At 51.1% G+C, this 24,543-nt stretch overlaps 1 protein-coding gene across 1 annotated transcript; it reads right to left on the reverse strand.

The window, feature by feature from the left end:
• Positions 1–2,801: 2,801 nt before the first annotated feature.
• Positions 2,802–23,599, reverse strand: NRROS (negative regulator of reactive oxygen species). The gene is made up of 3 exons (XM_025377269.1): positions 23,421–23,599; positions 10,777–10,897; positions 2,802–5,052 (listed from the first exon to the last, which is right to left on the reverse strand). Exons 1-3 carry the CDS (start codon positions 23,525–23,527, stop codon positions 3,082–3,084), a joined length of 2,199 nt encoding a protein of 732 aa, XP_025233054.1. The 5' UTR covers positions 23,528–23,599; the 3' UTR covers positions 2,802–3,081.
• Positions 23,600–24,543: the final 944 nt, after the last annotated feature.

Raw genomic sequence — 24,543 nt, forward strand, 5'->3', positions numbered from 1 at the left:
CAGAAAGAGTGGTCAGCTACATGGTGTGACTTGAGGGGCTTCAAAAGGCCTGCTGAACCCCAAACGATCTCCCCCACTGGCCTGAGATTCTGTCTGAAGTTTCCATCATTTGAGTTATTTCTTTGTGCTAAGAATTTCCTTCCAGAAGTTGCCTGCTAAAATGTACATGCTGGCCAGGCGCGGTGGCTCACGCTTGTAATCCCAACACTTTGGGACGCCATGGTGGGCGGATCACCCTGAGGCCAGGAGTTCAAGACCAGCCTGGCCAACATGGTGAAACCCCATCTCTACTAAAAATACAAAAATTAACTGGGAGCGGTGGTGGGCGCCTGTAATCCCAGCTATTCAGGAGGCTGAGGCAGGAGAATCCCTTGAACCTGGGAGGCGGAGGTTGCAGTGAGCAGAGATCTTGCCACTGCACTCCAGCCTGGGTGACAAAGCGAGACTCAGGCTAACAAATAAATAAATGAATAAAGTGTACATGCAGCCATAGAAGGATATGGGACTTACTTTTCTTTTTTTTTTTTTTTTTTTTTTTTTGAGACGGAGTCTCGCTCTGTTACCCAGGCTGGAGTGCAGTGGCTGGATCTCAGCTCACTGCAAGCTCCGCCTCCCGGGTTTACGCCATTCTCCTGCCTCAGCCTCCCGAGTAGCTGGGACTACAGGCGCCCGCCACTCGCCCGGCTAGTTTTTTGTATTTTTTAGTAGAGACGGGGTTTCACCATGTTCGCCAGGATGGTCTCGATCTCCTGACCTCGTGATCCGCCCGTCTCGGCCTCCCAAAGTGCTGGGATTACAGGCTTGAGCCACCGCGCCCGGCCGGGACTTACTTTTCATTCATTTTGTTTGCTCAACATCTTACTTCCCTTCTTAGGTTTCAAGAACTCTGCCCCCTCATGAGAATTTGGAGGACGCGGAGCCTATCTTCTGCCATAGACACCTCGCCAAGAGGTACAGCATGGCTGTGCCAGTCCTTCTTGTACTCAAGGCAGGGGCACATGTCCCAGGGTCAGGAGCTGGTGACACAGCAGAATTTAGGGAGCGTTTATTTCAGCAGCGGGTGGCAGGGGTGGCTGCAGCCATGCTCCCACAGTTACTGCTTATGGCATGATTTGGGCTGCAGTCAGGAGTTTGAGACAAGCTGGTCCCAGTTGCTACACGGCATCTTCTGTTCCTGCCTATTTTCCAAGCCTGTTCCTCAGCCTTCCCGAGAGTCCAGAGCTTACCAATATTCTCTTACTAAATGCGTAAGCTGCTGAAATCAGACAGAACCGTCTTCAGTTGCATGAGACTAAGAACACTGATTGATACAAGAGGTGACACATTGACTCAAGAGTGCACCAGCCACAGGTAGGTACATTTGTCTAATTTAACTAATTGTCACATCACGAAACAGCAGGACCCCAGGGAAGGTTTTTGTTGATGGGGAGAGGAAATCAGGAGAGTCTGGTCTGGTGTTGCGTTGGCTGATGGGACTTGCCCGGAAGGCTTCAAGGTAACCTGAGAGGCAGCGCCGGCACTAGGCTGGGCGCAGTGCAGGAGGGAAAGGTGGGGTCATAATAAGGGTAAAGCCTAACAGGACCTGCTGCTAATGCTGTTGAATGTGGGGCCTGAGACGGCCTTGTTCAAACTTCCATAGAGCATCCAAGGGAAGTTTGTCAAAGACAGACCACTGATTTTCTCTCTTTGATTTGCCTAACAGACATTTCTGCTGACAGTCTGCATGGTAATAGCAGTTTGTGGGATTTCTAGCCTCTCTCCCTCCCCACCCCTCCCCCGTTACGTTTAATTCCTTTATGATTTAGTAAGCAGGGATTAAAAACTTTGAGGACGGTGTAAATTCTAAACTACCGAAGGACGGGGGCCATGTCTTTGTTCCTTTCTCTCAGAGAGGAGCACAAACATTGTTTGTCATTGAATAGCAGGAGAAGGGAAGCTGAGAATCTAGTGAATACAGATACTGAACATCTGCTAAGAAGTTGTAAGCAATTTTTTGTGAAGAGTTAGGAGGGTTCACAAGCAGAATTCATTCCTTTCTGCTTCCTCGTTACTTCCCTTCAGAATGAGGACTGGCTCTGGCAGTCGGCTTACTGACTGGATAAACTCGGGGCCAGTTATTACTCTCTCAGTTTCTCCACGGAAGAGTCATGTCTATCTGCCAGAGACTCTGGGTATGAAGCCAGGGCACCTGGAGGGGGTCCAGCTAGAGGTCCATTATTTTATTTATTATTTATTTATTTATTTTTGAGACAGAGTCTCGCTCCATCGCCCAGGCTGGAGTGCAGTGGTGTGATCTCGGTTCACTGCAACCTCTGCCTCCTGGGTTCAAGCAATTCTCCTGTCTCAGCTTCTCGAGTAGATGGGATTACAGGCACGGGCCACTACACCCGGCTAATTTTTGTATTTGTAATAGAGAGGGGATTTCACCACATTGGCCAAGCTGGTCTCGAACTCTTGACCTCAGATGATCCACCCACCTCCGCCTCCCAAAGTGCTGGGATCGCAGGCCCATTCTGACGGCAGTGGCGGACGCATCTTACGATCTTACGTCAGACCCTCTGGCTGTGTTTGAAATTCTTTGTTGTTGTTGTTGTTGTTGTTATTGTGCTATGGAATCCTTGCCTTGCTGCATCCCCAGGGCACTGACTCACCATCTCCAGCACGCACTCTTGGAGTTTTTTCCAGTAGGTTGCATTGAATTGCGACCCTTTCGGCTCTGTGGAGGTCACCAAGGGGAGGACATTAAAAAATAATCCAAGGGAAACCACAAAGGAACATTAAACAAATACACACAAGCTGTATTTAATTTAAAAAATATTTATGAGACACGTTGCCTTTTATTTCTATAAAATGTCACCTAATAAATATTTTACCACGATAATGAGGATGAATTATAATGATGGAAAAAGAACTTGGGTGGGGGGCGGGGGGTGGAGATGAGGAATGGAAACATTTTAAATTTTAATTGAAACTTCAATTCGTCAGACTTGGCCTCTGCATCCCATCTTGAAAGCTAGCAGAGAAAAGAGAAAATGTCCTGTTCTGTGCAGACCAAGTTTCGAGTCTTGGCACACAGGCAAGTCAGTAAACAGAGGACCAGTGGCAGCGGCTCTTGATGACCTGAAGCAGAGGCTTCTTAAAGGTGAGGACGATGAGGGTGCAGGCCACCAGCAGGGTGAGGCAGCTGGGGAGGATGAGCACCAGGTAGAGCAGGCCCAGGTCCAGCCGCTCCCACTTACAGTCCCGAGGCACACCCCCGGGCAGCTCCGCCAGGCGGATGATCTTGGAGGAGAGGTTACAAGTGACCGTGGCCCAGTCGGCCACCGTCTGCCCCTGCTGCAGGGCCCCCCAGCCGTCCACCCCACAGCAGTCATACGGATTCTGACTGAGGTAGATGGTCCGCAGACCTCTCGAGAGCTGCTCAGACACAGCCTTCTGGGGAAGGGCTGTGAGCGAGTTTCTACGGAGATCCAGGGTCTCCAGGGCCAGGCTGCCCCCAAACCTTGGGAAGGTGGTCAAGCAATTTCCCGACAGGTCTAAGTCCCTCAGATTCCCAAACCCGGAGAAGTCCAGCGCCATAAAGTTGGAGTGGAGGCCCATGTTCCTGAGAGACAGGACCTGTAACATGGGGGCAACGTCCCGGAGTGGGGCGAGGCTCCCATTCAGAACCCCCCAGTTGCTTGAGAGGTCTAAGGAGGTGAGGGAGGTCCCTTGGAATGGGCAGTCTGGCAATGCCCCCAGCCCACAGCCCTCCAGAGAGAGGCTCCTTAAAGATGCCATATTCCTGAAATCCACACAGCTAGGGGGGCCCACCCGGTCCGAGGCAGCTGGCAGGGGACAAAGTGAGATCTGATTGTGGCTCATGTCAAGTGTAGTGATGTTCCTGGCGTTGGCGAAGAGGCCAGGGGGGACGCCCAGGAGCTGGTTGGAGCTCAGGTTGAACAAGCGCAGGCTGCCCAGGCAGCTGGCCAGCCCTGGAGTCAGGTGCAGCTCTGACAGCTGGTTGTGGCTCAGGTCCAGCTCGGTGAGCGCTCCAGGGGGCTCGTGCTCCCGAATGTGAAGCGTCATCAGGCAATTCTGGTTGAGGTTCAGGTGGGAGAGGGAAGGCATTTTCCTCAGGAAGCCATCTGGCAGGTACTGGAACTGGTTCTGGCTCATGTCCAGGAAGCGGAGATCTGCGAGGTCGCTGGAGGAAAATTCTTCCCAGAGGCTGACGGTGGTGATGTTGGTCACATTGCCGTCCACAAGGAGGAACTGGGCCACCATCTCCCTTGGTGACGAGGTGTTGTACAGGTCCCTGTAGAAGCCCATGTTGTTGTCACGCAGCAGGAGGGTATGCAACTTGCTGTACTGCGGCAGCAGCGGGAAAAACAACAGCTGGTTGTGAGACAGGTCCAGCGTCTCCAGCTCAAACGCAGCCTCTCCCCCGGCCGCGAGGAACCACTCCAGAACGTTGTAGCTGACGTTGAGAGACCGCAGCTGGGTGAGCCCGAAGTCCACAATGCAGGGGAGGTTGTTGTAGGCCAGGTTGAGGTGTCTCAGCTCAGTCAGGCCGTCAAAAGCACCTCCCTCAATCTCAAAGATGTAGTTCCTCTGCAAATCCAGCTCCCGGAGGCGCTCCAGGCCCTCGAAGACGGAGTCATCCAGCCGCATGATGGTGTTCCTCGCCAGGGACACGGACCGCAGCGAGGAGAGGTTCTGGAGCATGAGGGCCGCCATGTCCTCCGTCAGGGAGTTTCCTGACAAGTCCAGCGTCTGCAGGCCTGGCAGGGTGTGGAGTGCCGCTGCCGTCTCTTTGTAGTTCTCTGAAAGGCAGTTGTCCCCCAGGACCAGGCTGCGCAGGTGGCCTTGCTCCTGGAAGGCGCCGCGGTCGATGCGTTCCAGGTGGCAGCTGTGCAGGCTGAGGCTCTCCAGGAGAGGGTAAGGCTGGAGGGAGTGATTCCACAGGGCCTTGAGAGGGTTGGCATCCAGGATGAGCGTCCGGGCGTGGGGCGGGAGGCTGCTGGGCACCGAAGCAAGGCTCTGCCCTCGGCAGTCAGTGTCTCCACCCACCTGCGGCCAAAACCACACTGGTCAGCAGGGAGGAGGCCCAGAGGCAGGCATTTATGCCCAGAAACTTAGTTCACTTATCAGACTTCCCTGCAACCGCTGGGGATGGCTCTAGGGATGTAAATTTTCAAAACAGGATAGAAAAGGCCAGGCACAGTGGCTCGTGCCCGTAATCCTAGCACTTTGGGAGGCCGAGGCGGGTGGATCCCTTGAGGTCAGGAGTTCGAAACCAGCCTGGCCAACATGGTGAAATCCTGTCTCTACAGGAAATACAAAAAACTAGCCGGGTGTGGTGGTGGACACCTGTAATCCCAGCTACTTGGGAGGCTGAGGCAGAGAATTGCTTGAACCCAGGAGGCGGAGATTGCAGTGAGCCGAGATCATGCCATTGTACTCCAGCCTGGGCGACAGAGTGAGACTCCATCTCAAAAAAAAAAAAAAAAAAAAAGGACTTGAGAGCTTTCACCATCCTGAATTGTACAGGGAAGTAAAGTGGGACTGCAGTGGAGAAGCGAAGAGCCGCGGCAGTGCTGGGACTGGAGCCCAGGGCTCTGAATACCCAGTCCGGTGCTTTTGCTGACCAGGGCTCTACTCTGATTGTGCAGAATAATGAGGCGGGAGGCACGAGGCCACCCAGGTCACACTGCGGAAAGCACACATGCCAGGATACTGTAATTCAGCCCCAGGTTTTGCAAAATTGGCAAAACCAACAATCAGCCATAGGATGTCATTTAAGTGTCTAGGACAAAAATGGTTTTTTTGTTTTTGTTTTTTGAGATGAAGTCTTGCCCCGTCACCCAGGCTGGAGTGCAATGGCACGATCTCACCTCACTGCAACCTCTACCTCCTGGGTTCGAGCAATTCTCCTGTCTCAGCCTCCCAAGTAGCTGGGACTACAGGCACACACGTCACCATGCCCAGCTAACTTCTTTTGTATTTTTAGTAGAGATGGGGTTTCACCATGTTGGTCAGGTTGGTCTCGAACTCCTGACCTCAGGTGATCTGCCCGCCTCGGCCTCCCAAAAGGGCTGGGATTACAGGCGTGAGCCACTGCGCCCAGCCAGAAAAAAGTTTTCAGTGGTAAGACAGAGGAGCAACGACATTCCTTTGTGCACGTTCATCAGTAACACGAGCGCAGTGGTTGGCTGCAGTTGTGGGCTCAGTCCCAGAGGGCAAGTGCGGCAACAGGAGAAACATCCCGAGAGAGGGAGAAGCACAGGTTTGGGACAGACTCACGCCTGAGTCTCGGCTCTACCACCACTAGCATGGAACTTCTTGGAGCCTCGGGTTCTTTATCTTATAATTAAAAGAAAACCTTCCAGTAATTAAACATGGATACTGCATTGACATGTGGAAAGCTAAACTCTTCCATCACCTCAGCCCCTCTCTCAGAGAAACACCAGTCACCTTCTGTTCCATGTTTTTCTGGATCTTTCCTAAGATATTACCTACCTTTGTCTAAAAACAAAAATAAAACCATACTCTGCAAACTGTTCAGTAACCTATTTTTCTCCCCCTGTCAATAACATACGACAGACTTACTGCCTTGGCAGTACAAATACATTTGATCATGATCCTTTTAGGAAGCATATGCATTCACTTCATGAACAGCACGGTGGTTGAGAGCAGGAGTTCCAGGGCCAATGCTCCATGGCTCTGCCTTTGATCAAATGGGTGACCTTTGGATGGTTACAGAACCAAAAAAGACCTCCATTACCCTGCCTGTAAAACCGAAATTATACCCGTAATTTTCTCATAGGGTTTTCTTTTTTTTTTCAGGATCAAGTGCAACTGTTTACGTGAAACACATTTACTGTGCTTCATGAATGTTAGCTCTAATTATTAGGATGATCTACTTAAGTCATTTCCTACTGCTGAGCATTTGGGTTTCTCTAATTTCCAGATGAACATTCGAATGGATTTGCCAAGGTCTTTCCACATCCCCCCTCCCTCTTTGGTATTTTGATTGGGATTGCATTATAATTACAAATTACTCTGGAAGAGAATTTACTTTTTTTTTTTTTTTTTCTGAGACAGAGTCTCACTCTTGTCGTCCAGGCTGGAGTGCAGTGGTGCCATCTCGGCTCACTGCAACCTCTGCCCCCTGGGTTCAAGCGATTCTCCAGCCTTAGCCTACCAAGTAGCTGGGATAACAGATGCCCACCACCATGCCGGGCTAATTTTGCATTTTTAGTAGAGGCAGGGTTTTGCCATGTTGGCCAGGCTGGTTTCAAACCCCTGACCTCAGGTGATCCACCCGCCTTGGCCTCCCCAAGTGCTGGGATTACCGGCGTGAGCCACCGCGCCCGGCCAGGTGTGTGTCTTTATGTGAGTGAGTGTTGCTCTCCTCCCTGTGTGGGGACTCACTGGAGAATGTCAGGGGCTTTCTTCACGCTGTGGGACGCTGTTTCTCCACAGCTGCTGCAGTCAGGGGTCACACCTCTGCAACTCCCAGTGGCCCCGCTGAAGTGATGTAGAAGGACCACATGGCCATCCCAGAAAAGCTTACCATGTCCACTTTCTTTCTTTTTTCTTTTTTTTTTTTGAGACGGAGTCTTGCCCTCTTGCTCAGGCTGGAGTGCAGTGGTGTGATCTCAGCTCACTGCAACCTCGGCCTCCCTGGTTCAAGCGATTCTCCTGCCTCAGCCTCCCAAGTAGCTGAGATCACAGGCGCCTGCCACCTCGCCTGGCTAATTTTTGTATATATAGTAGAGACAGGATTTCACCATGTTGGTCAGGCTGGTCTCAAACTCCTGACCTCAGGTGATCCGCCTGCTTCAGCCTCCCAAAGTGCTGGGATTACAGGTGTGAGCCACCACACCTGGCCAACGTCTACTTTCTAATGAGGTCAAATAGATAATGTGATGAGGGCAAGTGAAGGGCACCCAGACTCTCCAATTCTCAGTCCTCAACTAGGAACAGCTGCAGGAAACCCACTCTTTGGGCTCCCTGGCAGCCAATTCTCTACTCCTACCCACTGGGCCAGACAGTGCCAAGCAGAGGGTCTAGCCTGAACTCTGAAAGGCTATTCATTTATCTCTCCTCTTCCTGTGCCTGGGAACCCCTGAATAACTACTGTGCAGTTAATCCTTTATTGCCTCTGTAAGAGAATGCTGGAGGTCAAACATAGCAGAGATTAATAATAATATGAGTGATAATGGACAAACGCATAGCACTCACTACCTACCAGGCACTGTCCTGAGTGCTTTGCTCATTTAATCATCAATCAACACAGCATGATGTTATTGGTAGATATTATTATTACGTATATATTCTACAGATGGAGAAACTATGGCCTAGAGTGGCCCCAATGTCACTAGCTAAGGGTGGGGCTGGGTTTTAAACCGGGCCAGTCTAGCCCGTAACTCCTATGTCATGCTGGAATATACTCTAGCACAGTGGTTATAGGTTACTACTAAAAGAGGTTAAAAACCATGACAGTTGGGTGTTAAAGATTAATCTGCTTTAAGAATACATATTAGGGCCGGGCGCGGTGGCTCAAGCCTGTAATCCCAGCACTTTGGGAGGCCGAGACGGGTGGATCACGAGGTCAGGAGATCGAGACTATCCTGGCTAACATGGTGAAACCCCGTCTCTACTAAAAATACAAAAAACTAGCCGGGCGTGGTGGCGGGCGCCTGTAGTCTCAGCTACTTGGGAGGCTGAGGCAGGAGAATGGCGTGAACCCGGGAGGCGGAGCTTGCAGTGAGCCGAGATCACGCCACTGCACTCCAGCCTGGGAGCACAGCGAGACTCCGTCTCAAAAAAAAAAAAAAAAAAAAAAAAAAAAAAAAGAATACATATTTGAATGTGTTAGCCCTGACATCCAATTTGTCTTCCCAGTGCCTAGTATATAATATGGTTCAAGAAATGTTTATGAAATATGTGTTTCGGCCGAGCGCAGTGGCTCAAGCCTGTAATCCCAGCACTTTGGGAGGTCGAGATGGGTGGATCACGAGGTCAGGAGATCGAGACCATCCTGGCTAACACGGTGAAACCCCCTCTCTACTAAAAAATACAAAAAACTAGCTGGGCGAGGTGGTGGGCGCCTGTAGTCCCAGCTACTCGGGAGGCTGAGGCAGGAGAATGGCGTAAACCCGGGAGGCGGAGCTTGCAGTGAGCTGAGATCCGGCCACTGCACTCCAGCCTGGGCAACAGAGTGAGACTCCGTCTCAAAAAAAAAAAAAAAAAAAAAAAGAAATATGTGTTTCTTTCTTTCTTTCTTTTTTTGAGACAGAGTATCACTGTGTCACCCAGGCTAGAGTGCAGTGGTGTGATGTCAGCTCACTGCAAGCTCCGCCTCCCGGGTTCAAGCGATCTTCCTCAGCCTCCCAAGCAGCTGGGACTATACGCACGTGCCACCATACCTGGGTAATTTTTGTATTTTTAGTAGAGACGGGGTTTTACTGTGTTGGCCAGGCTGGTCTTGACCTCTTGACCTCGTGATCTGCCCACCTCGGCGCGTGAGCCACCACACCTGGCCTAAATATGTGTTTCTCGAGCAGACTTTTGATATCATTGTTATATAGGTGAAGGGGACAATTACTAGAAATTTCTCAATTTTGACCCAAGTCTATTTTCACATATAGGCTGAAAGCCCTAGAGAAGGCACCCGTAAAGGCTTGGGTATCTACTCTCTGGGTCTTCTTAGCCCGAGCATAGTCCAGGCTGCTGCTCTGCAGTACAACATGGCAGCAAACCCTCCCTACAGCTATGTAAGCCTTAGCTGTCGACCCGTCCACAAACTCTGAGGCGGGCTTCTCCAGCCTTCATGCACCTCAACCAGAGATTCTCATACCATCAGTGCAGCTCAATCATTCAGTTTTTTGTTTTGTTTTTTTCTTTTTTTGAGACAGAGTCTCACTCTGTCACCCAGGATGGAGTGCAGTGGTGTGATCTTGGCTCATGGCAACCTCCGCCCCCTGGGTTCAAGCGATTCTCTGCCTCAGACGCCTGAGTAGCTGGGATTACAGGCATGCACCACCACGCCCAGCTAATTTAGTAGAGACAGGGTTTCACCATGTTGGCCAGGCAGGTCTCAAACTCCTGACCTCAGGTGATCCACTCGCCTTGGCCTCCCAAAGTGCTGGGATGACAGGCATGAGCCACCGCGCCCAGAATTTTTCTTTTCTTTTCTTTTTTTAAAGACAAGGTCTTGCTCCATCACCTAGGTTGGAGTGCAGAGGCATGATCTCAGCTCACTGCAACCTCCACTTCCCGGGCTCAAGCCATCCTCACATCTCAGCCTCTCAAGTAGCTGGGACTAGAGGCGTGCGCCACCACACCTGACTGATTCTTGTATTTTGTAGAGATGTGGTTCCGCCATGTTGCCCAGACTGGTCTTGAACTCCTGGGCTCAAGTGATCTGCCTGCCTCAGCCTCCCAAAGTGCTGGGATTACAGGCGTGAGCCACCGCGCCCGGCCTGAATCATCCAGATTTTTAACAAGTTGTTCTTGTTCTGGAAGGCTGCCCTAGGCTGGTCTCGGATGCCTCCTATCCTCAGCAGGTGTGAGAAGGGTGGGGCAGGGACTGTCTCCCAGGCAGCAGCTTAAACTCCTGTGGTTAAAGGGCAGCTGCACATGGCACCGTGCTAGGCAGGCACAGAGTGATTCAGGCTCCTTCATTCTCTGCCCTTCCTGATGGACAATCCGTCAGCTTTTTCTGAATGGACTAAGCTTTGTCAGGACAGGAGCAACTGACAGAACAGGGTTCAAGGGAAAACTCACCAACTTACAGCCCCGTTGGGAAGCTGCTGTGGCCGTTACACTTCTGTCCCTCCAGTCCACTGTCAAGAAGTGAAAACCCAGGCAGAGCCAAAGGGGCAGCAACTCCATCTCAAGGGCAGCCCTGTGGACGGAGAGCAGGGAAGAAGCAAGTCAGAGAAGGACATCCCAGGGGGCTGTTTGTATTCTCGGGAGAAGGAGCCAGTTCCAGTTCTATGTGGTCTTGGAGCTCGACGGAGCTCACAGCTCCACAGAGGTGCAGCCCACGGGTTACTCAAATACCTCCATGTAGCCAAGACTTCCAGCCTTTCACTGAAACTGTTGACAAGGACTCAATTTCATTTTGCCTCTACCCTTTGATGGACGGGTGGCTGAACACTAAACTTCACTGAGTCCAGCACAGAAGGGAGAAGCATAAGGCTTGAGTAACCAGGCCTCTGGTCACCTGGAGTTTCCCATATTTCGTAATTCTGCTGAAGTGTTCCTGCCTCCAGCTCCGATCGGCCTGATGCATCCCGTGAGCTCAGTAAGTCCTTGCTGAGTGAGTGAATGAACAATCGGAGAGTGGACTGAGACTGGAAACGGATTGGAGCCCCTGTCCCACAGAGTTACTACTCAGCTGCTGATGTGAGGCGGACCTCTTCGGTTAACTCATTTCACTATGACCCTTTGGAAAAAGAGGTTTGATGTTTTGCCTGGACAGGGGGAAAAATGGAGGGGAAAATGAAGAAGAAAACTTTGGATAGAATAAAGACGGTTAACGAAACGAGGTTGCCAGCCCTCTTGTCTGGCCGGTGCACACGGAACAGCGGTAATGAGGAGGCTTGAAGGCATACACACACCAGCAGAGATTAAGAACTAAGAGGAGCCAAAAAGGAAACGCAGTATACTCATCACATGTGCCAGGTGAACAAAGGCTCAGAGACACCACTGGAGGTTGTGGATGGCCTTAGCGGCAGGGCTGAGAGCAGCCCCCGAGCTCCCCGAGCTCCGATGAGTGAGCAGGGCAGACGCTCCCAGCAGCGAGGCTGCACCCACTGCTGCCCTGCTGGGGACCTGACGCCTGGTGCGTGCCCCCAGCTCTGCATTCTGCAGACCCAGCAGCAAGAGCCGGCCCCAGCATTCCGTCTGTCCCCTTCCTTGACACCCATCTGAGGCCCAGTGTGTGCCCTCCCATCTTCTCCTGGGCCAGCGGCACCAGCTCATCCCACCTGCTCGCTCCAGCCACTCAGGGGCCTCCTCTTTCCTTTCTTCACATGTATTTAGGGATCCTGAAGGCTCATTTTACCTTTTTGATCAGATTTGAATGCCCACCAGTGCAAACAGACTAACTGAAGAGCTAAATGAAACCGGGTAAACCAGCTTTCACTTCAGGCCAGGCCAACTCCCCTTACTACAGAGAGAACCTCCAATGCGGAATTCACCAGAACTTGCCAGACACTGGGAATCCCCTTCCAGACCCACTTCTGCCTCTGCACCCACACAGGAATCACTACCCTGTGGCCGGCACAGGGGAGAGAGGGCAAAAGTAGAGCTGTATGGGTTCCTGACCTCAGAATCCCCCAGCACCCTTCCCCGCCCCCACGCCCCTGAAACCTGGGATCACATCACTGCCCACCATGAGATGAGGTTGCATAGTTTCAGATTTAGTAAATTACAGGGCATCATTTCAATGCTAGATACATCCTTATACCAACAAATTGCCTATCTGACATTCGAATTTCACTGGGCATCCTGAATTTTATTGAGGGAGATGTGGAGGTAAGAACCCTCCCTTCCTCCCTGCCCGCCTCTGTCAGGTGTGGGGTGGCACCCACTGCGGTGACTCCGATCTTTCTAGAACAGCCAGCCCTGTATATTGAAGAACTGAATCTAGATGTGTAAGGGGCAAGAGTGCAGGTCCTTCAGTGAGGAGGTAACCTTCAGACTGGAAGGCAAGACAGGCCTCGCGTCACACTCAGCAACGGCATTTTAATTTATGGGTCATCTAGAATTTTGCAAGTTTAAAACATATCCTCTCCTTCCTCCTAAACTCAGCCAACTGGCCCAGAAAAACTCTTGCTGTGGCCCTGGGTAGCTCCTTCTGGCAGGAAGCAGCAGGATATCATGGGAAGATCAGGGAATTTGGAACCAAGCAGACTAGAGTTTGAATTCCGCCTCTGTTGTTTGTTATTTGTCCTTCAGGAATTCAAAGTCTCCAAGACTTGGAGAATCCATCTACAAAATGGGAGTAACGATAACTATTCCAGAGTTGCATGAGAATAAACCAGTCTCATGTATGTGAAAGGGCTTCGTAGCTGCAAAGGTAGTAACACAATTATTAATTACGACTTGTGAGTTTCAAACACCAGTGACTTGACTGAGTGCTGGTTGTTCCTGTGTAATCTCCACGGTAATTCAGCAGCTCCACAAAGTCTAAAATAAAGGCCTGAGTAATGTGGCTGGAAGGATGAATTACACCAACCAGATGTGTAAAAGGTATGCAGGAAGGTTCAATCAAAAACTACATTCATAAATTGCAGAGCAAGGCTAACTTTGGGCACAGACGACTGTGCTGGCTCACAGCAGTTTGTCCCCAGAGCCATGCCTTCCCCTTCCCTGCTGCCCTCGGTGTGGCAGGGCTCTGACTTCTGAAGGCTCTGAATCTCGAACGCTGCTGTCACCTGGCCTCCAGCGGTTTAGTCAACGGAAGCCACTCCTGGAGGTCAGAGAGCAGAGGGCAGAAAGAGTCCAGAGTATTTCTCTCCCTTCCTCTCTGCCTTGGACACAGACATCCTAGAGTTTCTTCCGCTGACCCCAGGCTCTGGTGACACCACCTCCTCCTCTTTTTGTTTTTTGTGTTTTTGAGACAGAGTTTTGTTTTTTGGTTTTTTTTTTTTGAGACGGAGTCTCGCTCTGTCGCCCAGGCTGGATTGCAGTGGCCGGATCTCGGCTCACTGCAAGCTCCGCCTCCCGGGTTCACGCCATTCTCCTGCCTCAGCCTCCGGAGTAGCTGGGACTACAGGTGCCCGCCACCACGCCCGGCTAGTTTTTTGTATCTTTTGGTAGAGACGGGGTTTCATCGTGTTAGCCAGGATGGTCTCGATCTCCTGACCTCGTGATCCGCCCGTCTCGGCCTCCCAAAGTGCTGGGATTACAGAGACAGAGTTTTGTTCTTGTTGCCCAGGTTGGAGTACAATGTTGCAATCCTGCCTCACTGCAACCTCCGCCTCCCAGGTTCACGCCATTCTCCTGCCTCAGCCTCCCAAGTAGCTGGGATTACAGGCGCGTGCCACCACGCCTGGCTAATTTTTGTATTTTCAGTAGAGATGAGGTTTCACCTTGATGGCCAGGCTGGTCTTGAACTCATGACCTCAGGTGATCCACCAGCCTTGACCTCCCAAAGTGCTGAGATTGCAGGCGTGAGCCACAGTGCCTGGCCTACCTCCTCCTCTCATCCTCACCCTACCGACTTAGGGTGAGGATAAGAAGCTTCCTGAAGCTGCTCGTCGCTGTGTTGACTGGGTATTTGCTGATTCGCCTTCTCAGCCTCTTCCATCATGTGTTGCCACTTTCTTGCATTCAATATCCTCTGTTTTAAATAATCTGGGCAGTTTCTGTTTCCTGGTTGGACCTTGCCTGATACAATCATGTGAGAATGGCCATGACCCAGTGCTAAATTAGATGTAATGACTGTAAAGAAATAAAAGGCTTTCAAAATACTGACCACTGAGGTTGAGAAACCCTCTTCCTAGAGTGTGTAGCTGCAGAGAGCTTCCTCAGAGCGATAGCACTGCAGAGTCCAAGGTAAACAATCGGCTTGCCGTATCTCCCTGCGAAATTCCGTGACTCTCCCCTGCGAGTACAGGACCTGCTTCCTCTCCCCCCACACATCCTCAGGGCTGAGGGCCACACCACAGCGCCTGCAGCTGTAAGAGGGCATCTAAGCCAGCACGTGCCCAGCATCCCGGAACGGGTGGAAAGCCCAGGAGCTTCCCGAGGGGCTGCCAGCTGGTGAGTGTTCCGGGACCCTGAGTTGCCTGTGGCTCCTGTCTTGACAAGGTTTGGCCCATGTGGAACGCTGCTGCATTCTAACTAGTTATGGAATGCTGTGAGTCTACTCCAGAACCAACCTTGTCTATGAAGATGGGGTGTTGCTTTTTAGGCAACATGGTTTTCAGCCTCCAGACCTGGTCATAGCAAGAAAGTGGTAAAAAGATTCATTCATAAAAACAACATGAACGGAGGTTGTATTCTGCAACAAGAGAACACTGACAGTGAGGAAGAAGAACCTGCAGCCGCTGCAAAGAGTCTCCTTTGTTTTAGAGATTATGTTTCTTTGCGACCAGGTGCAGTGGCTCAAGCCTGTAATCCCAGCACTTTGGGAGGCTGAAGCACTTACAGGGCACTTTCATGGTGTCCATAATTTATGTAACCTACCTTCAAATGGCTCAGTAGAGATGGTAAAGCAAAATATTACTACTCGGTAAATTTAGCATTGTACTTTCTTGTAAACTTTTCTGTAAGTTTTAAAGTACTCACATTTAAAAACAAGGAAAATGAAATAAATGTTCCTGAAAACAGAGGTAAAATTATGGTAATCTTTGTCCCCATATTTCCAGGAATTACCAACGTATCTTTTTCAAACACTCTTCTCATAAAGGTGCTTAGAAAACATTTGTCATGTTAAAAATGGAAATACAGGCTGGGCACAGTGGCTCACACCTGTAATCCCGGCACTTTGGGAGTCCGAGGTGGGTGGATCACCTGAGATCAGGGGTTTGAGACCAGCCTGGCCAACATAGAGAAACCCCGTGTCTACTAAAAATACAAAAATGAGCCAGGTGGCTGGGCGTGGTGGCTCACGCTTGTAATCCCAGCACTTTGGGAGGCCGAGGTGGGTGGATCACCTGAGGTCAGGAGTTTGAGATCAGCCTGGCCAACATGGTGAAACCCCGTCCCTACTGAAAATACAAAAATTAGCCAGGCATAGTGGCAGGCACCTGTAATTCCAGCTACTCGGGAGGCTGAGCCAAGAGAATCACTTGAACCGGGGAGGCGGAGGTTTCCGTGAGCCAAGACCCTGCCATTGCACTGCAGCCTGGACAACGAAGTAGGAGTCCATCTCAAAAAATAAAAAAGAAAAAAACCGATTGGGATCTTTGGTAAATTAATACATTCCTGTATTTTGAAAAAGTGAATATTCAAATGGTGGATGCATTAACAAGAACCTGAAATTGAGGACTGGAACAGCAAACATTTAGAATTGTGATGTGTGAATTACAGCTTGTGATTTGCTTCTCTAGCTTTCTGTTAATAATGAATTTGTTAAAATATAGGCAATACAAAGGTTTTGAATTTTTCCCCCCCAAGAACTGTCTCACACCCTGCAGGTAGAACAGAAAATTGGCACGCTTTTTCTGAAGGACAATTTAGCACAATTTATCAAAGACCTTGAAAGTGTGGATTCTCTTTGATTCAATGTCTAGGAATTTATCCTAAGGAAATACAATGTACGTAAAAATATTTTAAAAGGAGTATTCATTGTAACATTAGTAATAATAACAAAGTGGAAACCATGAAAAGTCCAATAACGGGAGCACTGGCTGAATCACTTATGATGAAACTACACGACAGGAATGACGTGGTGTGATAAAAAATGCTTTGGTAGCAATATATTGATTGATGCAGAAACATGTTCATAATAAAATAATATCAAGGAATGGAAAGTGTAAAGCAGAATGTGTAGTACAATCCCCAAGTTTGCTAAAAGAATATGCAGGCCAGAGAGGTGAAATGAGAGGCGCACGGTGGCTCGGGGAAGGCAGTGCCATGGTTCCCAGCACTGGTTAAACGCAGATCTCTGGTTCCCACCCGAGCCTCGCACTCCTGGTCAGCCTGGGCTCTACTGGGGCTTGTGACAAGGGACGCTCTGGGAATGCATGAGGCTCTGCCTCCACCTGGAGGGGGATTTGGGGCCACAGCAACCCTTCTTCCCTTGGGCCCTTCCCACAGCGACTCCAGACAGCCAGTGTGAGGAGCCGGTCTTGAGCACCTCCCTGCTCAGCCCTCATTTCCTCAGGGCCACCAATAAGCCAACTGGCTTCCCCATGTGGTCGGCATCGGCCTGGTAGGGCCAGCAGAGGGCAGTTCCCCTTGTCCTGTTCCATGCCCACGGGCTGCATCTGGCCACGGGTCTTAACGAATGCAAACCTGCCCCCATTGGGAGGTGACACCTCGCCCTTGCATGCTGGTGGTGGCTGGGGCTGGGTCCTCGGTGTCACCTTTCTATAGGAGAGACCCACATAACCTCTGCTGATGGGCACTCAGCCGCCTAACGCAGTAGCATCTAATTTCCCTTCAGCATCATGAGTTTGTTCCCGCTGGTCACTTCCGAGGGAGCGACCACCTGCCACCGCCCTTCTCGACACGAAGGAGCAGGTGGCATCTGTGTAGAGGAAGGGACCCTGGGCTGGGGAAGGAGACCTGGGCCCAAGTCTGGCTCCTTCACTCTGGTGGTGGCCGTGGAGGACGACACTTGCCTTGCTGACCTCACGGGGTTGTGTCAAGGCTGAATGAGATAGTGTGTGATGAAAGGCTCTGTCAGCGTGAGAGAATGTTTTGGACTCCAGTTCAGTGGGCGGGGGACCCCCACCTCCAAGTCCTCCAAGGCCCGTGGGAGAACACTCCCCCGCTGGAGGGGGACACACACTTTCTACAGTGAGACAAAGTGGGGCATCAGTCAAAGGGAAAGTGGAGTTCTTCTGTGCAAACAGCGAGCTGGTGTTGAAGGAAATACAGTGAAGGAGGAGCTTTCGTCCCTTCTCCCACGCCTGGGAGCTGCAGCGTGTGGAGCCTGGGATGTCCAGGGGGAAAAGAGCACTCAGGGTCCAGGGTAGACTGTTGGCCGGAACTATGGGTGATGACAGCGGCTTAGTGGCCACAGTGGAAAAACAATGAAAATACATCTCCCCACCTCGACGACTTGGTTTCCCCAAGAACCTGTACAGCTGAAGAATGAAATGACACGGATTCCTGACAAGAGGCCAATTCAAAGGTCAACTCAGTGCTGTTCGAGGTCTGCATAATGGCTCCCAGATTCTGTCTGGGCTCCTCACTGTGACAGCTCACGCTTATCGAGTGCTCACCTTGGAACATGGCTGTACCAGGTGCTTTACGTATAATTCCCACAAAAATCCTAGCAGGTAAATGTTGTCATCCCCATTTCATACTTGGTCAATGGAGGCTCACATAGGTTTAGGCCGTATAGCTAGAGAATGTTAGAGCCACAATTCAGACCCGGGTCTGTGACTTCTGCATCAACTCAACCTCAATACCGCAAGCCCCAGCCACCCTGGGATGCCTGCAATCCTTGACTAAATCACGCATGCCCACATACTCTTTCCTCTGTGGGAAAGGCTCCTTCGCTGGTCTCCTTCACCTACAAAGCTCTTATTCATCCTGCCAGGCTCAGTGCTGGTATCACCTCCTCATCACAAACGAATAGTTCAGTGGAGCAATAACCTGGTAATTCATGTGACAGTGTATTTCAGGTAGTTACTGTTCCGATGGATGTTTTCTAATTTCTTATTATTTGGTTTTTATGATTATAACAAGGAATGTGAACAGTTACTAGGTACTGTTAGTCATTTAGCTTTTCCCCAACAACATACTATCCATCTATCTATCCTTCTGTCCATCTTTCTTTCTTCTTCTTTTTTTAGAGGTCTCGCTATGTTGCCCAGGCTGGAGTGCAGTAGTTATTCACAGACGGGATTGTAGCACACTACAGCTGCAAGCTCCTGGCCTCAAGTAGTCCTCCCACCTAAGGCTACCGAGTAGCTGGGGCTACAGGCACACAGCACCACCCACGCTGCATTTCTTTCTTTCTTTTTTTTTGAGACAGAGTCTCACTCTGTCACCAGGCTGGAGTGCAATGGCACAATCTCTGCTCACTGCGACCTCCACCTCTGGGATTCGAGAGATTCTCCTGCCTCAGCCTCCTGAGTAGCTGGGATCACAGGCACCAGATCACCACAGATCACCATCACACCTGGCTAATTTTTGTATTTTTAGTAGAGACAGGGTTTCACCATGTTGGCCAGATTGGTCTCAAACTCCTGACCTCAGGCGATCTGCCTGCCCTGGCCTCCCAAAGTGCTGGGATTGCAGGCGTGAACCACTATGCCCGGCCTCATTGTGCATTTTGAAGTACATTGCAGTCATTGATATACTTTCCTCTAAATATTTCAGAATGCATATCAAGTGATTTAACTTTTCTTTTGTTTTTTGAGACAAGGTCTCGCTCTGTTACCCAGGCTAGAGTGCAGTGGCGTAAACTTGGCTCACTGCAACCTCCGCCTCTGGGATTCGAGTGATTCTCCTGCCTCAGCCTGCTGAGTAGCTGTGCCACGCGGTGCCTGATATTCTGAACAGTGCCCCTGAGTAGATCATGGGACCATGGCCTTCTGTGGAGGCGAAGCAAGATGGGGGCTGCCAGAGGCCTTCTAAAGGAGGCAGAGAGCCTAGAAGAAAACTGGGGATTTGGAAGGAGATGAGAAGCCAAATGGAAGCATCAGTTTAAGGACCTGAGGAAGGGCCCAATGACCTAGAACAAGAGAAAGGCCACTGGGGGAGGCCTGTGAGGAGGTCTCAGGGCGCCAGGCTGGCTAGTGACCGGGAGGCCACTAACTTGCTGAAGTTGAAGGAGGTGGTCCAGGGCCAGGCAGGGAAAGCCCCACTCCCCACTGACCCTGCAGGGCCAAGGGAAAAGGCTCAGCCCTGGTGTCTGAGGACCACGGAGGGGAGACACTGGAAGGGCAGAAGAGATCTCAGGGATCAGGGCTGGACCAGGAGAGGAGTGAATGACAGGAGGAGGATCAGCAGGAGTCCGTGTCCAGTTGACATCTCAAATGGAGTGACATGAGCTTAGGAGAACACGATGTGTACCCCAGGGTGAGCCCCTGCCAGGCACTCTGGGTGTGGGGCTGCCTCAGACACTCAGGTCCTGCTTGAGAATAGACAGGTGAAAAGACGGAGCCTTACGTGCGCTCTCCTGGGAGAAATCCCTCTTTCTTGGAGGTGGCTGCAGAAAGTTGTTTGGTGCACATGGCGCAGCATCTGCCTTAGGCAACCTTTTGGGTTGGGGCTGGAGGAGGGGAGCCCCTGTGACCTCACCAGGCTTTGCGGCCACATGGAGCCCATCCAGTACCAGCCGCTCCTCGCGCCCAGCTCGTGGGTGAGGACCATGACAAGGTTCCACTTCCTCCTTTCTTCACTCTGTTCAGTCTAAAATCCCTCAGGCATTAAAGTCAGAAATGGCACATTGGTTTGGTCTCAGCACCTGACTCCGTTCGCTCTGGAAATTGGTTGGTTTCGCCTACTCACATTCATTTCTCCTTCTGGTAACAACTCCTCAATTCCCCTTTGAGAAAATCACCCCTTTCTTTCCTTTTTTTCTTTAGAAAATGTTTAATTGTAGTAAAATACACAAAACATGAAAGCGATTATCTTTTTTTGAGACGGAGTTTTGCTCTTGTCGCTTAGGCTGGAGTGCGGTGGCGTGATCTCGGCTCACTGCAACCTCAGCCTCCAAGGTTCAAGCGATTCTCCTGCCTCAGCCTCCTGAGTGGCTGGGATTACAGGCGTGCACCACCATGCCCGGCTAATTTTTGTATTTTTAGTAGAGATGGGGTTTCACCATGTTGGCCAGGCTGGTCTCGAACTCCTGACCTCAGGTGATCCGCCCGCCTCAGCCTCCCAAAGTGCTGGGATTACAGGGGTGAGCCACCGCGCCTGGCCGAAAGTGATCATCTTAACCGTTTTTAGGTGTCCAACTCAGTAGTGTTAAGTACACTCACACTGTTGTGCAACCAACCCCCTTCCTTTCTTAAAAAGTCTGTGTATGTTGGGGTCTGATCCCACCTTCTGGTTCCAGGGTGGGGCCTATGAATAAGGCTGGGCCCGTGAGAGCAACTCCATTTTCCTAACACAGGCTCATCATAAAAGCCAAGCCCATGAGACTCAATCCAAGGGCAGCTGCTAGAACTCATGGAAAGGAGACTTGCTCTTTCTGTTTCAGAGGCCAGACCAGTGGGGATATAGTTGGAGCTGCAGGCAGCCATCTTTGCCACCAGCTCCAGGACTTGCCTGGTAATGAGGCCCACAGAGAGGAAGGCAAAGCTGAGGAATGGAGACAGATGGATTCCTGGCAATGCTGTTTGAGCATTTGGACCCAGCCATGCCTGAAACTATTGCCCATATAATTTTCAGTTATTTGAAACAATAAATCCTTTTTTTTTCTTTTTTCCGAAGCATATTTGAGTTGGTTTTTTGTCATTTGCAGCCAAACCAGTCTAAGAATCTGATCCTTGAACTCGGGTATATCGTTGCATGTGAGGCTTATAAGATCCAAGCACTGATGTCCTTTTTCCTTCACCTCTCTGAGCTTTCAGAAATAATCACCTAACCTAGCCCTGAGCCTCATCACAGACTGACCACATGACATTTGTTTCATGATGAAGTTGAGAAAAATGGTGTGGGAGGAAAGTGAGTACAATAAACAAGTTCTACCAAAAGCAAAAAAAATGATGTTTGTCACTGATGTGTAATGACACCTCAACAAGCATCGGTGAGTGCAGACACCTGTAAGTATGTTATAGACACAGCATGTCCTAAGAAAGACGGTGCTTTCAGTCATGGTTGGAAGTCCACCCTCCCCTAACTTCTGAGGCTCTGAAACGGACCTGAGCATGATGTGAGGCACAGTCATTGTCCGTACGAGAGTCTGCGCACACTTTGCAGTGTGGACGCACACCGCAGCCAGAATGCAGGTTGTCATCAGTACTAGCATCTCTCTTCCAAAAGAGTCAAGACCAGAGACAGAAAGGTCAATGTATTCTTAATGTCCATAACAAAGATACTAGGCGTCTACTCTCTGTTTTGGAGCCTACCAAGTTATGTCTCTTTATCAAAGAGCAGGATCTCTTGGATGATGAATTTTAAAACTATGAGAGATTATGTTTACATGTGTTTTCATGAAGTTCCCATGAGGGTACTCATTACATGAAAGCTGGGTGTGGTGACTCATGCTCACACTCCCGGCACTTTGGGAGGCCAAGGCAGGAGGATTGCTTGAGCCCAGGAGTTCAAGACCAGCCTGGGCAACATAGCAAGATCCTGTCTCTACAAAAAAAATTTTTTAAGTTAGCTGGAATGGCAGCGTGCACCTGTTGTCCTAGCTACTCAGGTGGCTGAAGCAGGAGGATCATTTGAGCCCAAGAGTTTCAGCCTGCAGTGATCTGTGATCGTGCCACCATACTCCAGTCTGGGCCACAGAGCAAGAGCCTGTCTCTAAAAATAAATAATCTTTTTTTTAAAGTGCCTTCTTTGTGAAGCTGAGTTATTATTATTATTTTTTAAACCTAAAGGCAGGAGTTAAGGTTTTTTCCTGGGCCCATGATTCTATAATCTTTAGGAACTATCAGGCATACACATACAAACCTGAGGGGTGTGTGAGGAGAATAAATATGTATTGTATGTAAAGCCCAGCAACCCCCCAGCATCCACAGGAACAGTCTGTGTGTCACAGCCAGCAGGGAAGGAGCACACAGGAAAGCACGGAGGGCCAGCTCCACAGACTCTGAGTGTTTCTAGCATCCAGACTCCTAACAGGCTGTACCCATCATGAAGAAGCCTCCAGTGGGGTCCCCTCAGCCCCTCCGGAAGCACAGCAGCCCCGACCAGCCCTGTCCTGAGGCTCCATTCTTAGGACCCTGACCTGGCCCCCTCCAGTCCCAGCCACCAACTGGCACGTGTTCGCCTTGTCTCAGAGGCAGCACAAAGCCACACCAGTGGCTCCTTACTTCTTTCCGTCTAGCTCCTGGGTACCTGGGGAAGTATGCTGACCCCTTCAGAAGCCGACCCACATGGAGAGGCCACGAGGGCCACCGAGGAGCATCCCAGTCTGAGTCGCCCTCCTCTTAGTTTCCCTCTGATAAGCCATGGATCTAAGGCTAGGCTAGGATCCAAGTCACAGAGCCCCAGTGGATCTCCCAAGGACAAACTGTCTGTGGGGGAAGGGGCTTTGCACATCTTCACAGCTGTATCCCCAGGGCCTTGGACAGGCCTGGCACGTGGACGGAATCTGTGAACAGGTGTAGCTGTTAACCAGCCTTAGCGTCTTCATCTATGAAACAGTGGTTCTCAGTCCACGTTGTGGGACAGGAAAGGAGAGCCCAGCGCTCAGCATGCTGAGTGTGCACAGAGCCGTCCCATCATATCCAGTCGCCCAGTCCAGGGAGGGAGCATGGCTGTTCCCATTTTGCAGATGAGAAAACTGAGGCTCGGAAACCTTCACTGTCTGCTCACACGCTCCCTACAGAGCCAGGACTCAAACCCACGTCTGAGTCTGAAGCCCTGGTGGTTTCCACTACACCGCGCCAGCTTTTCAGCTCTAAGCGCTCCTGGAGGGAGGCATTTCCACCTCCACCCAGAGCCGCGGCCCCCACGCCCAGCACAGAAGCGCGGCGCCTGGATGCAGCAAGCCACAGCTTCCTCCTCAGCCCTGAGCTGCGGGCCACGGACCTGACCTCCTACCGCCCAACCTCGCTCGAGCTCGCCCACCTGGAGAAGTCCCCCGGGGACGCCCCCACGCAGGAAATACTCACGGCTCCCGCAGGCGCAGGCGGCTCCGCGGGGCGCATCCTCTCCGGGGCTCCGGCCTCCTCGAGAGCAGCCGAACGCGGGGCTGGGCTCCCTCCTTTCTGTGGGGCATCAGATTATTTTAGCACCAGCGGAAGGAACAGACGGAAACTGAAGTCACATGGAGAGCGGGCTGCCGGGCGACTCGGCACAGGCTCACTCAGACCGGGCTGCGCAGAGGGAACTGCAGCGCGGGGCGCGGGGGATGGGCGGGCTGCGGGGAGCTGGGCCGACACCTGCACCTGCCGGCCTGGTGGCCAAGCAGCGGGGATGTGTAAATGGTTTTCCAGCGACGCTGACGAGGCCCCCCGGCTTTCCTGCCTTGGTGCCTAGCTGGGGTGGCCAGCTAGGGGACCCTTGCCTGTGAGGTCTGCTGACCCAGAAACTTTTCTACAAGCTTCCAGCCAAGGACCAAGCTGAGGCCGACTTTGGGAACCGCAGCGCAGGTGTACAGAGGGGCAGCCCGCCGTCTGGAAGGGTCAACCACTCAGCTAGTCTGTCTTTTTATCCACTCAGCTAGTCCTTGTGGATAATCTCCTTTACGGACCCTCGCTGTGTTAGAAAGAAGGGGAACTGCTTTGTCGTGGACTGTCAGAGTGCCGCGAGCTTCCTGATCATAGACTGCATGGACGGGTTTTTTGTGCCTGATGTGTGCAAAGTTCCCTGCCAGCTCTGGCCAGTAATTCAAAGGAATAAGAAAATTGATAATATAAGCATCATCGAAGGGGCGCCAGACACTGTGCTAAGAGCTTTATATGCATTATCCCAGCGCTCCTGGTCTTGAGGAACTGCTGTCGTCTAGAGAAGGTGAAATATTTAGTGTCTGCTGCATGCAGAGTGAGTGGCGTGGACCACCACACTCAGGAGCTCAGGCAAGGGACCTCCAGTTCTGATCTCTGTTCCCCCTCTAATCTGGAACGTTGAAGTGTCCTGCAGGATTGGGTGCCTCTCCTGTAGCCTGTGATTTGTGATTGTGTGTAGCACTGTCCATCCTACGAGAACAGGAGCAAGTCCTTTTCACTCCAAACATCCTGCACATTGTCTCTGCTTTCTACTATGTTCACTCATGGCCGGGCACAGAGGCGCGGG

The sequence above is a fragment of the Theropithecus gelada genome, chromosome 2, assembly GCF_003255815.1.
Source record: "Theropithecus gelada isolate Dixy chromosome 2, Tgel_1.0, whole genome shotgun sequence".
NCBI classification, from domain to species: domain Eukaryota; kingdom Metazoa; phylum Chordata; class Mammalia; order Primates; family Cercopithecidae; genus Theropithecus; species Theropithecus gelada.

Coding starts and splice junctions, on each gene's coding strand:
- NRROS (XM_025377269.1), bottom strand. CDS start 23,527: ATGCCCCACAGAAAGGAGGGAGCCCAGCCCCGCGTTCGGCTGCTCTCG. Junction 10,898..23,420: donor CGCCTGCGCCTGCGGGAGCC/GTGAGTATTTCC, acceptor CTCCGTCCACAG/GGCTGCCCTTGAGATGGAGT. Junction 5,053..10,776: donor CCCAACGGGGCTGTAAGTTG/GTGAGTTTTCCC, acceptor TTTTGGCCGCAG/GTGGGTGGAGACACTGACTG.